This window comes from Ranitomeya variabilis, chromosome 2, assembly GCF_051348905.1.
Source record: "Ranitomeya variabilis isolate aRanVar5 chromosome 2, aRanVar5.hap1, whole genome shotgun sequence".
Classification (NCBI taxonomy): Eukaryota; Metazoa; Chordata; class Amphibia; order Anura; family Dendrobatidae; genus Ranitomeya; species Ranitomeya variabilis.
The window spans coordinates 1,001,316,598-1,001,333,596 of record NC_135233.1 but is presented as its reverse complement, the minus strand read 5'-3'; the positions used below and the strand labels follow the sequence as shown (position 1 = coordinate 1,001,333,596).

Below are 16,999 nucleotides of genomic sequence, written 5' to 3'. Positions count from 1 at the left end.
GACCTGAACAAGTTAATGTCTGACTTAAACTAGTCTTTTGAGCACGGCAGTGGTGTTCAGTGCCGAAAGCTGCGTGTGCGTGCACAGTTCCCTGCACAAAAATTAATGGACTGGCGGCCCACTCTGCATTTAAGCTCTGTGGTCCACTGGAAGTCTGTATTGGGTCACAATGGGAATGCTCAGTGCTTGGGATTTATCACAATTTTTGTGTTTTTTTGTTTGACCACATGGTGAGACTGAGATCTGGGCAGTTTCCTGGCCATGGATCAAAAATTTCTATGTTTTGATGAGTGAGCCACTTGGTTATCACTTTTGCCTTGTGGCATGGTCTCTGATATGCTGGAAAAAGCATTGTTAATCCCCAAATTGCTCCTGAATTGTTGGGAGAGGTTGCTCCCGGAGGAGATTTAGATGCCATTCTTTATTCATGAGTGTTCTTGGGCAAAATTGTGAGTGTGCCCCCTCCATGGATAAAAAGCAACACACCCCTCACATGAATGGTCTCAGGATTCTTTACTGTTGACAAGACACAGGGCTTATGGTAGCATTTACTTTTCCTTCTCTGGACCATCATTCTTCCATATGTCCCAAACTGTCTGAAGGGAACTTCATTAGAGAAAATAATTTTACCCAGTCCTGTGCAGTTGAATCCCTGTACTTCTCAAGAATGTCAGTCTGTTAATGATATTTTTCTTGTAGAGAAGTGGCTTCCTTGCTGCGCTATTTGATACCAGGCCAGCCTGCTAAAAGCCTTCTCTTCACCGTGCATGAGCAAGCTCTGCACTGGTGTTAAACTGATCCTGTAGGAGACTCCTTTTTAGGAGACTGGCCTGGCACTTGCTGGACTTTCTTGGGCACCCTGAAGCTTTCTATGCAGTAATTGAACCTTTCTCTTTTGAAGTTCTTGATGATCAGATAAAAGGTTGATTTGAGGGCAATCTTGCCTTTCTTGTAAAGCCTAATTGATGCAAAATAACTGCACATGTTTTCTTGAGGTAACTATGGTTAACAGAGCATTATTTCAAGCGCCAAAATGATGTAAGCAGGTCATTATGTTGCAAGACTGAAATTCTGTGGAAATTTGAGTTTTTGTAGTTATCGTATATACTTGAGTATGAGTCGACCCGAGTATAAGCAGAGGCACCTAATTTTTCCATGGAAAACTTATTGACTCGAGTATAAGTCGGGTATGCATTGTCCCCTCATCCCTATCCTTATTTGCATGGCTCCCCATCCTTGTGTGCATGGCTCCCCCGTCCTTGTGTGCATGGCTCCCTGTCCTTGTGTGCATGGCTCCCCCGTCCTTGTGTGCATGGCTCCCCCGTCCTTGTGTGCATGGCTCCCCGTCCCCGTCCTTGGGTGCATGGCTCCCCGTCCCCGTCCTTGTGTGCATGGCTCCCCATCCTTGTGTGCATGGCTCCCCATCCTTGTGTGCATGGCTCCCCATCCTTGTGTGCATGGCTCCCCGTCCTTGTATGCATGGCTCCCCGTCCTTGTATGCATGGCTCCCCCGTCCTTGTGTGCATGGCTCCCCCGTCCTTGTGTGCATGGCTCCCCCGTCCTTGTGTGCATGGCTCCCCCGTCCTTGTGTGCATGGCTCCCCCGTCCTTGTGTGCATGGCTCCCCGTCCCCGTCCTTGGGTGCATGGCTCCCCCGTCCTTGTGTGCATGGCTCCCCATCCTTGTGTGCATGGCTCCCTGTCCTTGTGTGCATGGCTCCCCCGTCCTTGTGTGCATGGCTCCCCCGTCCTTGTGTGCATGGCTCCCCCGTCCTTGTGTGCATGGCTCCCCCGTCCTTGTGTGCATGGCTCCCCCGTCCTTGTGTGCATGGCTCCCCCGTCCTTGTGTGCATGGCTCCCCCGTCCTTGTGTGCATGGCTCCCCCGTCCTTGTGTGCATGGCTCCCCCGTCCTTGTGTGCATGGCTCCCCGTCCCCGTCCTTGTGTGCATGGCTCCCCGTCCTTGGGTGCATGGCTCCCCGTCCCCGTCCTTGTGTGCATGGCTCCCCGTCCCCGTCCTTGTGTGCATGGCTCCCCGTCCTTGTGTGCATGGCTCCCCCGTCCTTGTGTGCATGGCTCCCCCGTCCTTGTGTGCATGGCTCCCCCGTCCTTGTGTGCATGGCTCCCCCGTCCTTGTGTGCATGGCTCCCCCGTCCTTGTGTGCATGGCTCCCCCGTCCTTGTGTGCATGGCTCCCCCGTCCTTGTGTGCATGGCTCCCCCGTCCTTGTGTGCATGGCTCCCCCGTCCTTGTGTGCATGGCTCCCCCGTCCTTGTGTGCATGGCTCCCCCGTCCTTGTGTGCATGGCTCCCCCGTCCTTGTGTGCATGGCTCCCCCGTCCTTGTGTGCATGGCTCCCCCGTCCTTGTGTGCATGGCTCCCCCGTCCTTGTGTGCATGGCTCCCCCGTCCTTGTGTGCATGGCTCCCCCGTCCTTGTACTGAAAAAGCTTATATATACGAGTACATACGGTAAGCTAATTCATGGTAGGGAATGCCTTTGCTATGCATCTGATCACTATTCTTAACATTCTAAAGTTAATGCAAATTGACACTATAAAAACTGTAGCAGCATACTTTGGAAACCAAAGCTTGTCAGCTTCAAAGCTTTTGGCCATTACTGTACATCTAATATCTATCTAGTGGCGTATAAGAAGAGATTGAATGTTTTTTTGGTGTGTGTATGTGTTTGTTTTGTTTTGTTTTTTTGCGTGGGAAAAGTAGATATACGTTCTAACTCCAATGTCCTTAGAAATAAACCACAATATAACCATGGTGACATTAGAAGTGATTTGTTTTAAACATTGTTATAACTCGAGCTCCGTTCAGAGTTTGTTTTTTATTTTGGGGGAGGGATTGCACATTGTTGCTGTGACACAGAAGCTTCTAGTGTACATGCCATAGGCCCTGATGAATTCTGCCAGCGCCAACCAACAGTGACCTGGTTGGCATCAGCATACTGATTTACATTACAGTTAGTTATGTCCATCCCACCAAACAGGACAGCCAACTTATTTGATAATGCTGTTTATTTTAGCCAACAAATGGCAGATACACAGCACATCGCTAAACGTCCTTCTAAGCTGAATTTTTTGTTTTTCTTTTTTCAAATAAGTTTTTAAGGGGTTTTCTAGGTTCAGAACCCTCCCCGGGTCCAGTGCGGAGTCACCTCCGCTTCTCCCCTGTAAGCTTAGCTGGTCTGCCCAAGTACATTGCCTGAGCCACTCAGAGCTCCCTGGTTGCCACACAGTCAATGTGATGTCAGCCATGTAGATAATAACACACAGAGATCAGTGGTGGAGAATCGGCACTGGACCCAGGGAGGGTGAATAAAGCAGGGTTTTTTTTTGTTTGTTTGTTTTTTTTGCTGCAATGTGTTTTTTGTGTTTAACAACGAACTGTACTAGAGAGACGATTTCTGAAAAGTGGACAGTTCATTTAAAGCTAGTCAATAAAATTCAGGCAGTTTTCAGCTTTTCAGTAAACTTGCAATGCTATGTGCACACGTTCAGGATTTTTAGCGTTTTTTCAGCCGTTTTCCGCTGAAAAAATGCCTAAAAAAGCGCTTACAGAAGTATTCCATAATTTTTAATTCAATTCGCATTTTATGTGCACATGCTGCGTTTCTGTTCCTCCAGGCCCTGGGAACCATATACCTGTATAAAAAAAAAAATGAAAATAAAAAATTGCGATATTCTCACCTTCTGTCAGCCCCCGCAGCCTTCCCGCTCCTCGCAATGCTTCCGTTCCCAGTAATGCCTTGCAACAATCACCTGTGATGACGTAGCGGTCTCCCGTGATGCTACGTCACCTGGGGTCATTGCCGCGAGGCATTACTGGGAACGGGAGCTGTCGCGAGGAGTGGGGGAAGGCTGTGGGGGCCGCCGGAAGGAGAAAATATGACGATTTTTTTTTTTAACATATCTATTTACTTTTGATGCTGCATAGTTGGTCACACTTGTCAACACCGCATGCGCAATAACCGCGGCAGCCAGTTGCAGAATTGCTGCGGAAATTCTACAACGTGTGCACATAGCCTTAGATGGCTGAATGATTGTTCAGCCAGCATCTGACACTGATCTCTGACGCCTACACAATGGATCTCTAAGATTGGCAGAGTGCCCCTGTGCTCTGAGCTAGCCTCTGCCAGAATCCTGCCAGCAGCGTATCTGCAGGGTTGATAGGCATGCTGGCCGGACCCTTCTCTGCCCTTGATGTATGTTTGGTTGGCAGGCCTCCACAGACATTAGGGTGGTTGGTTGATCCCGTGAATGTTAATGGATTTGTCTGCGTTTTCGCTAATATATTGTGTGCTGTGGAATTGGCCTGAAAATCCACAATAAAATCAGCGTGCTGCTAGCAAATGATGGTGCAGCTTTAGCTATCAGCCAAATCCTCAGCCATAAGGTCCCATCTGCCGGGGCATGCTGATACGTTACTTATAGGGGGGACATGCACACATGAGCTTACAGTCACATTGTATTTAAATTTGCACTGAAACAACTGTGAAACCAGCACTGGCCTCATCCAAGCGTCTGTTATTCACATAAATTTTCTGTCCATGGTTTTCACAAATGAAACACTTTCCCTTTTCGTCCGAGACTATTCGCGTGCATGTTTTTTTTTTGCAGACCGTACTTTTTAAAAAGAAAAAACTTCAGAGACTTCTATTTTTCATAGTTTTTAAGGCTGACAGTAGGCACAAGTCCATCATTTGATCAGAAGGCAAAAACTCTGAGGCAGATGCTAATTGCCCCATAAAGGTGGAATATTCCTTTCCCGACTACTCATATGCTAATCGGACTAGGTCCCTGGTTCTACGTTAGATGAATATTACCCATACAAGTCTATGGCTGGGTGGAAATGATGGACAACAGACGTAGTAGTTTGTAAAAGTCTTACAATGTTTTTCCCTCTGTCAGTTTTCTAACAAAACGCTGATGAAAATCTAATCCAAAATACTGTTGAAAAATTGCCTTTTTGTTTTGCATAAGTGAAAAATCACTGACTTCTGAGGTCTCCGTTAGCCTCTTTCAGAAAATATGGAGTTTTTTTTTTTAAAGAAGAGGAAAAAAAACCCATGCATGTTTCTCCATTTTCCCTGGGTTCACACAGCGTTTCTGCCACTGCTCCCAATGTCTGTCATTGTCCATCGATGTGCGACAGCCCTGCAGCCAGTTAGTGAGCTCACCGGACAGTCGCTGAGCTCAGTGACCGGGGGACAACTCCTTTGAGCATAGGGTTTCACAACATTTGGAGAAAGCCTCCCCATAACCCAAGCCAGTCTGCCAGCTTCTGAAATACATTGGGAAAATGACATTTGAGCTGAAGGTCATGTGTATATATTTTATACACCAGGTCAGATGTCACTTGAGTCTCCTGTTTGTTGATTAGTTGACATACAGAGAGGGTTGCCTTATGCTGGAGTATAATTGGAGTATTTACATCTAATAAACCCTTTTATATGGCCAGTCGAGCAGGTATTTTGACAGGGGAGTGGTCCACACATTCTTGGTTGATTAGTGCCATGTAAAGACTGCTTCCTATTTCACAGGGTGCTCATTAACTAGGCATACACTCAGAGGGAATCTGTCGCCTCCTTTATTTTTTTAATTAAAATGAGCGAACAATGCATCTTTTTTTTTTTTTTTCTAAATGTAGAGTATTTTCTGTTCTATTTTCTGTTCTATTTTTTTTTAAATGTCCTTTTATAGTTGTGGTAAACGTGCCTGAGCTGTTGCTTTCTAGTATAAACCAGCACCAGTAAAGCACTTGACACATATACGTGGCAAACAGTAGACTGCAAATGAAAGGGGTTGTCCACTATATGACGACCTCAGCTCAATCACTTCAGGTGAAAACCGTGAATACTGCCTTCCCACAGTGGCTATGTTGCAGCAATGTCAGTGGTGCTATTCCCACTAGGTCACCGATCAGCAGCTGATAATCAGTGGACACAGACCGGATGCAGCGGTTAGAGTCCTCTGACGCAGTCGGCAATCACTGATTAGCTGCAGCAGACCCGTGACGCCACAGTGGCATGTGTCTTGTTGGGAATAGTATGCTGACATGTCACCACTGCCATAGGGTTATACTACATGGGGCCCTAAAGGGATTTAAGCCGAGTCTGTCCAATATGACAACCCCTTTTATTTATTTCTGTGGTGAAGTTTTGAACATTGATCTGTGCAGAGCTTTTCTTGCTGGAAGAGGGAGAGCAGCGACCATTACCTGTGATCAGTTGTGGATCCAGTGTTGCCTGCCTTTATTTATAGAATTGACCCCTTACCAGTCATTGTAATCCTGCCTGTGATAACGAGCTGAATGCTAGAAAGTGATTTCAAGAGAATGGGACTGGTCGGTGTCATGAGAGCTCAGTGGCCAGACTGGAAATTGCAAGATTTCAGGATTACCGTACTTTCATTTATAGATGATGAAATTGAAAATTGCATTTAATAAAAAAAAAAGGTAATGTTTATCCTATGAAGTTTATGTAAAGTGTTCATCAAGTTATAAACCCGAAAAAAAAGGTCAAGAGAAAATAAAATTATAATACACGTTATTACAGAAAAGTGACTTTCTCAACATATTGCATTCTTTATTGCACTGATCACTGTTGTCAGAGAGGAGACTATTGTCAGCATAACTTGGGGATGAGGGTACAGCTGCTGCCTAAAGTAGATGGAGAGGGCATGAAGAGGGCGCAGCTGCAGGTACTGGGGAGCAGGATCGGTGTGCTGTGTATCATGCTGAGAAGCAGCAACGTTTAAGGATGTTATATAGCAGTACTGAGCAGTATTGCTATGAATCCAGCACCGGGATAAGACAATAATAAGTGTCTGTATGGGACTTCTGATTTGAGTTAAAGCCCATTTATGCAGGCTGTTTATTAGTCAAACATTTGTTCTTCAATAGATAGATGGCTGCACTTGCGACTTGTGCTGCTTCAGTCCATTTTTATTTATTTTCTGTCTAACGGTCTGTCAGATGTAACCGAGCAGTTTACTTTGCAATCTCCAGCAGAGTGACAGAAAATGAATAGACCCCTGACTAGCAAAGTCTGATATGCTCATGACTGTGACTTTTCTCTACCTTTTTAGTACCTTTTTTTTTTTTTTAATATAATGTTCATCACGATCTAATTAGATTGATGGATATTCACTCCTGGATGGATGTATATCCGTATGTTGGGCTGGGTTCATATGGCATTTGTCACCATTCCTAACTGACTCCTGAGGAGTCTCCTGTCTGAATCCTCTTTATAATTAACTTAGGATTCTGTTTCGCTATTACCGCCCAGCAAAATAAAGTCCAAAGCTTCAGGTTTTAAACTCCATTTGCCTTGTTGAAATCAACGTTTTGCTTCTAACATGTGATTGTCTCCTTCTCAAGTTATTTATTTTCTTGTTGATGCGTAAACCACTTCCATGTGCCCTAAAAAAAAATTATTTTTTTTTTTATTTATTTTTTTTATTTCTATGTTTATTTTGCGTTTCAGACTTGAGAAAATCCACTAAGAAGCGCAGTGAGTCGCCGCCTGCTGAGCTCCCCAGCCTGCGGCGGAGCACAAGACAAAAGACCACGGGCTCCTGTGCTAGCACCAGGTATATTAGACTGAAAATTCGTTTTAGGATTACATGTATAAGAAAAAGCATTTGAAGTTGATAACTGCATAATAACTGCCTCAGGACTGACTATAAACGTATGGGTGGTCCACACCTTACTCTGCACTGACTTCAGGACATTGCGGAGCTGTGTGAGCGAGGAGCTGTTTGTCACACACAGCCAGACTCCCTATAAGTTATCAACATGGCTACTTCCATGACTACCTCCTCGATCCTGAACTGGTTAAATTTGGGCAGCATTTCCTCCTCTAACAGGAACCTGTCACCATTTTTGTGTCTCATACCAGCCAAAATTATCATCTTACTCAGTGTCTGCTATGCATTCCCTAAGTACTTGTGGAATAATAATAATAATAATTTTTATTTATATAGCGCCAACATATTCCGCAGCGCTTTACAACTTATAGAGGGGACTTGTACAGACAATAGACATTACAGCATAACAGAAATCACAGTTCAATACAGATACCAGTAGGAATGAGGGCCCTGCTCGCAAGCTTACAAACTATGAGGAAAAGGGGAGACACGAGAGGTGGATGGTAACAATTGCTTTAGTTATTTGGACCAGCCATAGTGTAAGGCTCGGGTGTTCATGTAAAGCTGCATGAACCAGTTAACTGCCTAACTCCCTGACTCCCCCTGTATAGCCCTGAAAAACCTTTTTTGATTTCTCCTGCACCGTATTCTAATCAGTTCCGCTTGGTCCGATGGGTGTGACTTCGGGCTTCCCCTCCCCCAGGCTGCTGCTCGCCGTCCTGCACGTGGATGGAGCTTCCTGCGTTATCCTAGTCACCGTGAGAAATGTTGTGCCTGTGCAGACAAATCATGTCTTGCGCAGTATATTTTACCCAACAGCGGGCAAAGCCGAATAGCAGAAGTGTGCATGCACACTATATCAGTGGTCATAACCATGGATAACCATACCTGAGGAAAGAGACATGGCGGATCAGTAAAACTATACTACATTTCTAATTGGGGTTATTTGCTAAAATTATTATTATTATTATTACACCTACTACATATCTTTGAGACTGGATTGCCCCTTTTAATGTCACAATTTCTGCCAGGCATAGCGGTGCCTACATCCCTGGAGCAGTATTGGTATATGGGCATACACTTTTTTTTTTTCTTTTTCTTTTTATTATAATAAATGGGGCTAACTAAGCAGGGGTTGTCCAGTAATGGTAAACCTTTTGGCCATGTTTACACGTTGCGGTTTTTACTGCGGATCCACAGCGTTTTTGACGCTGCAGATCCGCAGCAGTTTTCCATGCGGTGTACAGTACCATGTAAACCTATGAAAAATAAAATCCGCTGTGCACATGCTGCGGAAAAAAAAGCGCGGAAACGCAGCGGTTTATTTTCCGCAGCATGTCAATTCTTTATGCGGATTCGGCAGCGGTTTTACACCTGCTCCATAATAGAAAACCGCAGGTGTAAAACCGCAGTAGAATCTGCACAAAAACCGCGGTAAATCTGCAATAAATCCGCCGGAAAAACGCAGTGTTTTTGCCCTGCGGATTTATCAAAATCAGTGCGGAAAAATCCGCACACCATTCCACAGCGTGTGCACATAGCCTTTAAGTTCATATAATGTTTTGCACCAGTTTCTTTTCCCTTTTTCTTATCTGTATGGATTTTTGAATACAGACTTTTTTCTTTCTCTCTGTCAGTCGGCGAGGCTCTGGCCTGGGCAAGCGAGCAGCAGCTGAAGCTCGCCGACAGGAGAAGATGGCAGATCCTGATAATCAGGAGGGAGCCAATTCTTCAGCTGCACGCACAGATGATACTGCCCAGGGAGCAGCAGGTAATGTCGTGTTCCCATAGTATTTATTAATGATTGTGATAAAGAGTTAGTCCCATTAATCTGTAAGGAAACTCCAAACTATTATGTTACTGTATAATTCTAGCTCCACAGCAGATGAATATACCGTATATACTCGAGTATAAGCCGACCCGAGTATAAGCCGACCCGAGTATAAGCCGACCCCCCTAATTTTGCCACAAAAAACTGGGAAAACTTATTGACTCGAGTATAAGCCTAGGGTGGAAAATACAGCAGCTACCGGTGAATTTCAAAAATAAAAATAGATGCTCCATACCGTTCATTATTGCCCCAAAGGAGGTTCCATATAAAGCTGTGCCATATATAATGCTCCATACCGTTGATTATTGCCCCATAGATGCTCCATATATAGCTGTGCCATATATAATGCTCTGCACCGTTCATTATGGCCCCATAGATGCTCCTTATAAAGCTGTGACATATATAATGCTCTGCACCATTCATTATGGCCCCATAGATGCCCCATATACAATGCTCTGCACCGTTCATTATGGCCCCATAGATGCTCCATATAAAGCAGTGCCATATATGCTCTGCACTGTTCATTATTGCCCCATAGATGCTCCATATAAAGCTGTGCCATATATGCTCTGCACTGTTCATTGTTGCCCCATAGATGTGCCATATAAATCTGTGCCATCTATAATGCTCTGCACCGTTGCCCCATAGATGTGCCATATAAATCTGTGCCATATATAATGCTCTGCACCGTTGCCCCATAGATGTGCCATATAAATCTGTGCCATATATAATGCTCTGCACCGTTGCCCCATAGATGTGCCATATAAATCTGTGCCATCTATAATGCTCTGCACCGTTGCCCCATAGATGTGCCATATAAATCTGTGCCATCTATAATGCTCTGCACCGTTGCCCCATAGATGTGCCATATAAATCTGTGCCATATATAACGCTGCTGCTGCAATAAAAAAAAAAAAAAAAACACATACTCACCTCTCTTGCTTGCAGCTCCTCAGCGTCCCGTCCCGGCGTCTCTCCGCACTGACTGATCAGGCAGAGGGCGGCGCGCACACTATATGCGTCATCGCGCCCTCTGACCTGAACAGTCAGAACAAGAGAACGCGAAGACAGAGCGGCGCCCGGCGGGTGGAACGTGGACAGGTGAATATAAAATACTCACCTAGTCCCGGCGATCCTGACGCTCCCCCTGCCTGTCACACTGTCTTCGGGTGCCGCAGCTCTTCCTCTGTCAGCGGTCACCGGCACCACTGATTAGAGAAATGAATATGCGGCTCCGCCCCTATGGGAGTGGAGTCCATAATCATTTCTCTAATGAGCGGTCCCACGTGACCGCTGAACAGGGGAAGAGCTGCGGCACCCGAAGACAGTGTGACAGGCAGGGGGAGCGACAGGAACGCCGGGACTAGGTGAGTATGCCTCAGCGCCCTCTCCCCCTCACCCGCCGACCGTGACTCGAGTATAAGCCGAGAGGGGCACTTTCAGCCCAAAAATTTGGGCTGAAAATCTCGGCTTATACTCGAGTATATACGGTAATCTCAGGCCATCACATTATAATTTGGGCACACTTTTTTTTTTATTTTATTTTTTTTTTTTAAGTATTTTTGTATCCGAATAGTTTGTGGATTAAGTAAACCCGCCACACTCGAAATATCTGCAAACAGATAAGACAACTGCTGTTGCAAGGGAATAGAATTAATTTGCCCTTGCGGATTATCTTTAAAAATAAAAATCCTTGTGATAAAAAAACTTCACTTGAGACCAGTAATCATGCTCCGTTATTGTACCAAAGTAAAACCTTTTTGTAAATGTATTCCTGGTGTATGCGACTACCCTGCCGGTGCCTGCACGGTGTAAACGTGCCCGTTCTGATCAGCCGCCTTCAGTGTTCACCTGAAGTGTATTAAATTTACCTGACACAAGAACGTGACCCAGTGCCGGGTGTGAGGTTACCGAAAGAGCGGAGTACATTACCGGCGGAGGGCATTGTCATATACTGAATATTGTTATCTCGCTCATTCTTTCCTGCATCTTCTCCATATATATTATCATCATGAAGGACATACTACATAAGCTTTTCATTATATGGTAATAGCATGAACTTACAACTTTAACAGGAACAACTGGCGAAAGATCTTCATCTCTTCTCTCCCCTCCAGCCTCTAGCTCTGTAGCTGGTGCTGTGGGGATGACGACATCTGGAGAAAGTGAGAGCGATGATTCCGAAATGGGGAGACTACAAGGTAACAACGGGCAGACCGTGCACTCGTCATAATCTACATTACACTGGTGGTTTCATCTTCTTATGTAATATTGCTTATTAAACGGCAAAATTGCTCATTTTTAACTTTCTCTAAAACGTATGGATTTTTTTCTTCTCTAGAATGTCCAGTCTGAGCTAGAAGCAGGGGCTTGCAAATGTTTGCTATACAGCTTGCGAGTGCTGCTCTGAAGCTGGTCAGGTCTTTGGATCTAGCTAGTTTGTGTCCTCGTGCTTCTCCCATGCTGTAGAGGCAAAGTTGCCTTCTAGCAGCCTGGGAAGAGCGCACAGTTCAGACCTGCGGCCAACCTGAACTGTCAATCATCAGGCGTGAACAGCGCAACCAGGAATTCGCTCCTGAAGAAAGCAACGTGAGACAAAACCTCGCCATGCAATGAGGCTGATCTGTGTTTGTCTACTGACACTGTTTTTTGGTCTCAAGAAATAAAATGCACATATACATAATTCTTCTGAGTCATATTTTATAGACTTTACATTTTGAGAAGTCCAGTTGACCTGAGATTTGCAGACAGATCTTTTTTTTTTTTTTTTGCTTTTGTGTGTCTGAGGGGTCATTCAGAAGACCGTGTATCTGTCCGATCATACATGCAATTCAAGGACTGGCTGCGGGTCTCGTGACCTGGGCCTGACAGCTTGATAAATTTCTATGAGGCTGTCGCGCTTTAGTCGGGAGCCATGTCCAGTCTATTCATTGCGGTCCATGCGTGGATGTGGGTCATTCCATATCAAGTGATCCAAATATGAATATTTTTTTACCTGACGTCTTTAGATTTTTATTATTTTTTGTTTTTATGAAGTACAACTTTAGTTAATTACAAATTAAAAGTTTAGAATTTTTTTTCTTCATCAGTTAATTTTTTATAGATTTTTAAAGTTTTGAAAAAGCGTGGATTTTGGCCTGGTATGGCTTTACATTTTTTATCATATCTCGGGCTAGAATTAAGATATAGAGGTGGGAGAGGCATCATTTTTCTCAGAACGGTACCGGCCTTCATTTGATAGGTCACAAGACTATGTTTCTTTATGTTTTGTTTTGGAGAAATCAAATTAAACATTTTGATGCGCAATTCTGAAAAAAACGTATGTTTTAAAATTGTGAAAACATGCATGTGTGTTACTTGTGTCCTTGTTTATATTTGTACAGGGATTCAACTTGGGACCTACCAAATTTGTATTTTTTTTTAAGCCTTGAATCATCTGATTTTTAGGTTTGTGTGAGTTTCTTCCCTTTTTCTTTTCAAATTACAACTTATTGCATTCAACACTTATATGTAACAATAAAGAAACACAAAAAACAAATACCAAAGTGCCAGAATAAATACATCTTAATCATCATAACACAACTTGCTCAGCATTTTCTACCTGAATTCATTGAACAAGCCAAAAGAAAAAACGTGATCATATCCTCAAGTGTGATTTTCTAAATACAGTCTGATCCTAATTATATGTTAAAAACAAGCTTAAAAGAACCAATATTTCTATCACCTATTTATACATGGAACAATTTTTTTTCTACTATATCACTAAACATGTCATTTATGAAGTGTTTAAGAAGAATAGTCCAGTAGTTAAATCCTCGTACTATAAAACATGAACTAATCAACCAATTAATAGTAGGTTTTTACACTGGCCTGTTATCATCAATGTGTCCCTTCTAGTGGGTGAAATGTCATCTTGTCCATAAGCGCTAACTAGCAATGGCCGTTTCCTTCTGTGTCAGAGTATGAACGGCTGTCATGGTGTTAGGAGTTATATATTTTTTTTTTTTTATTCACTTTTACAATGTCTGATTTTCTTGGATACACAAAGGATGGCGCTGGACCAGAAGGAGCAGAAAAGTCCTTTCTACGTCTTCATTTTCACAATCTTTGGGGAGTCCAGTAGCCGTCAGCGCCAATCATATTCACAGGTGACATAGCCAGTTGTGTCATCCATTGCCGATCTTGTGCCGCCTTCTACCACTTCATGGACGTCACTGTCTTTATTTCCACTACATGGAATGACAGTCCGGTATTGCTGAGTCCCTGTGATGGGTTCGGCTTCCTGTAACCGATATAACAAACTCTCCTCCTCTTTGTAGTCCTGGTTTGTACAATACATGAACTGGATGTTAAGAATATTTTTCTCCCCCAATTTGAGGAGTTGCCTGGGTGTTCAGATTTGGTGTGAATATGGCCTCTGGAGGCCCGAGCTGTCGGCCTGTCATCTGCTCTGCATTCACCGTCTACCCCTGGTCATTCTCAGCCCTAACAAAGCTTCTCCTCTGTCCTCTCCTGCTTCTAAGTGGTAACATAATAAAATAATACAGGAATATCTAACAATCATGGATTATTTGGTAATTATAGACCCCACACTTCTACACCACAGGCTGAACAGACCTGGAATCAAGATTTTTGAACTGACACTGTAATAGTTTTATTTTTTAAAATATGATCCCATCATGATCCCAGCTTGTATTTTGGTACAGAAGTGGCTAGGAGCATAGCAGGCACATGTGCAGTTTTTGAGATTTTTAAATTAAATGCGCTTTAAAGTTTTGCGCTTGCGTTCGCATAGGTAAAATATTACTAAAGATACTCTTGTGACATATCTGGTGAAAGCCTGTACAGTTCTGAGTAGAATAGTGTTTTGTTTCTCTATCTCTTTTCTAGCCTGAGTTATGGGGAGAAATGTAAAGGCAGGCAACACCGAAATTCGCACTTTTTCCGAACTTTGAAAATCAATACAAAATAAAAAAAAATCTAGAATTTTTTTTTCTTCACATTTTGCATTCTCTGACACACTATTACCAAATAACAAAATCTCAAAAGAATTAAAAATATAGTGGTAAAAATCATTGGTTCACTTGACATGGAGTGACCCATGTCTGAATGATCTCTTAGGTTTTAGAAATCTGCAAATGTTAAGTTAGCAGTCTTATAACTGCATGAGTATTGTGAAGAGGCAATGCACTAGTATTTATTTCTGATGGAGGTCATTTGCTTGCTTTAAGGCAGACTCCACACATCCATGTGTCATGTTCTGCAGTCTCCATGTCAGGCAGCTACCTGCCTCATATATTCCTGTGAGGCTGTTAGTACGGGTAACGAGACCCTTGCCTGGTATGGAAATTATGGTCTGTACAAGTTCCGTGACGTAGGCCTTAACCTGTCCTGTATAGCAACATCCCCATTAACCATTTTAGTTCAGATTATATTTTCCAAAACTATGTAATTAAAAAGTATCCTTGTGTGATGTAGAAGCTGAATAGAACATTAGTGACCAGTGATTGCCTGTAATGATGGGGGGATGCCTCTTTTTTTGTTTTAACACCTGTTGTGCTGGAAAACTGCATCATTCTTCAGTGGTAAAGAATAACAAACCTAAAGAAGTTAGACCGACATATTTCATGAGCCAATTTATTAAAGTTCTTTTTATCTTGTGTCAAATCCACAGCTCTCCTAGAAGCTCGAGGCCTTCCTCCTCATCTATTTGGACCACTTGGACCTCGTATGTCCCAACTCTTCCATCGGACAATTGGGAGTGGAGCAAGTAAGTAAAAACTGATAGTGGACAGCTTTATGGTGAAGCTCGGTGCTGGCCACAGAATCAGAGCCACACTATACAAGTTTCATGTGAACCGCAAGCGTTGTTCAGCTGGGTTCACACATCTGTATCACGGTCCGGGCACGTACTTACAGCCTGATCTCCTGACCCAAACACAAGACTGAGTTCTGGATAAAAGACCCCCACATCTGGCTCTTTATTGTCTATATCCTGACTGATACACAGATGTTTGACACCGATGTTGTAGTAGCGGCCATTGCCGGCAGCGCGCTTTATTAGATCTACTACTATTTACACTACTGATGGGGAAAGTATGCTTTGAGTTATCGTAAAGATAAAAATATACTGGGGCGTTTCATTAATGCTTTTATACCATAAAATGGTTGTAAGATGCTTTGAAGAGTCTCAATGTTCTGACTTTTTTACTGGTATATTGCCAGTTTGTAGCAGCTCTCTCAATATTTGAGAGGGGTCATGGCTACACCCGTCAGTCAAATTCAACAAAAGTGCGGGAGGTGTTTTTTTTGTGTGTTTTTTTTGTTTTGTTTTTTTTAATTCCAGAAATGTTACTTTAGTCCTAAATATGGACTAGCATTTCTGGTGCTGTGCATGCAACTTTTAAGATGCACCAGATTAATTAAATGGCTTGAACCTCTTAATGAAGGGATCACCCGTGTATGATGCACCAAATCATTAACACTGCCGCAAGTCTTAATGAATCAGCAGCACTGTGTTGCTTTAGGCAGTCATGGTTGTTTCTCTGCATCCATGAGATATGACCATTGCTGTCCATGGACAATGAAGGTATTGGACTGGGGTTCACCTGCAGCGTATAGCAATGTGGAGGTCCATCTAAGAGCTGAGCATTGCAGCTCATGCACAAGTCACTCTGGATCTTATAGATAAATATTATCTACGATGTGATATTTACTGGCTGGTCACACCAGTCAGTGTATGTGATTTGTTAGTTGGAGAGTTAGTACAAGCCATGATACAACTCCTCTTTTCAGGCTCCAAGGCCCAACAGTTGCTGCAGGGCCTTCAGGCGACAGACGAGAGTCAGCAACTTCAAGCTGTCATAGAGATGTGCCAACTGCTGGTGATGGGAAATGAAGAAACCCTCGGAGGATTCCCTGTGAAGAATGTAGTGCCTGCACTGGTGAGAAGGCCCAAATAATCCCATATAAGAATTCTAGGGGCATTATTGGGTTTTACACCTGAAATAACCCTACACTTGAATACTATATTACATTACCTCATTATTTTTTAACTTTGCTTTCTATGATGTCTTTTCAGATAACTTTGCTGCAGATGGAGCACAACTTTGACATTGTAAGTGCTATCGTTTCCAACCTCGATACAACTTACAGCTTCACGCTGTCTCCTATTACCTTGTCTTTGTTGCTTAGGTTCATTTCTGTCAGCAGGTCGTGAGTGCTAAATTAGTGATCTTGGGTTACTGAATTTTCAAATGTAGTATTTGCATTATGAGGACTAAACGTCGCTGCATGAAATCATTATATCATCACGTTATGCAGAGGATGGCAGTCTCTATATGATAAATCACAGAAGGTGTTTTCATGTATCAACCACACATTGTATTCTGTATTTTTGTAGATGAACCATGCATGTCGAGCCTTAACCTACATGATGGAAGCACTTCCACGTTCCTCAGCTGTGGTTGTTGATGCTATCCCTGTGTTTTTAGAAAAGGTAAGAATTGTCTTAT

The 16,999-nt window shown here is 43.4% G+C and overlaps 1 protein-coding gene across 12 annotated transcripts in view; it reads left to right on the top strand.

The window, feature by feature from the left end:
* TRIP12 (thyroid hormone receptor interactor 12) overlaps positions 1-16,999 on the top strand; it is a 146,014-nt gene that overhangs the window by 89,925 nt on the left and 39,090 nt on the right. For 8 of the 12 annotated variants that reach the window (XM_077291184.1, XM_077291186.1, XM_077291181.1 and 5 more), the window contains 7 exons: positions 7,492-7,597; positions 9,292-9,425; positions 11,561-11,686; positions 15,160-15,255; positions 16,281-16,429; positions 16,567-16,602; positions 16,888-16,983. In XM_077291184.1, the coding sequence (XP_077147299.1) occupies positions 7,492-7,597; positions 9,292-9,425; positions 11,561-11,686; positions 15,160-15,255; positions 16,281-16,429; positions 16,567-16,602; positions 16,888-16,983 (743 nt within the window). The remainder of the gene's footprint in view (positions 1-7,491; positions 7,598-9,291; positions 9,426-11,560; positions 11,687-15,159; positions 15,256-16,280; positions 16,430-16,566; positions 16,603-16,887; positions 16,984-16,999) is intronic. The other 4 variants (XM_077291187.1, XM_077291193.1, XM_077291192.1 and 1 more) reach the window with 1 other exon arrangement.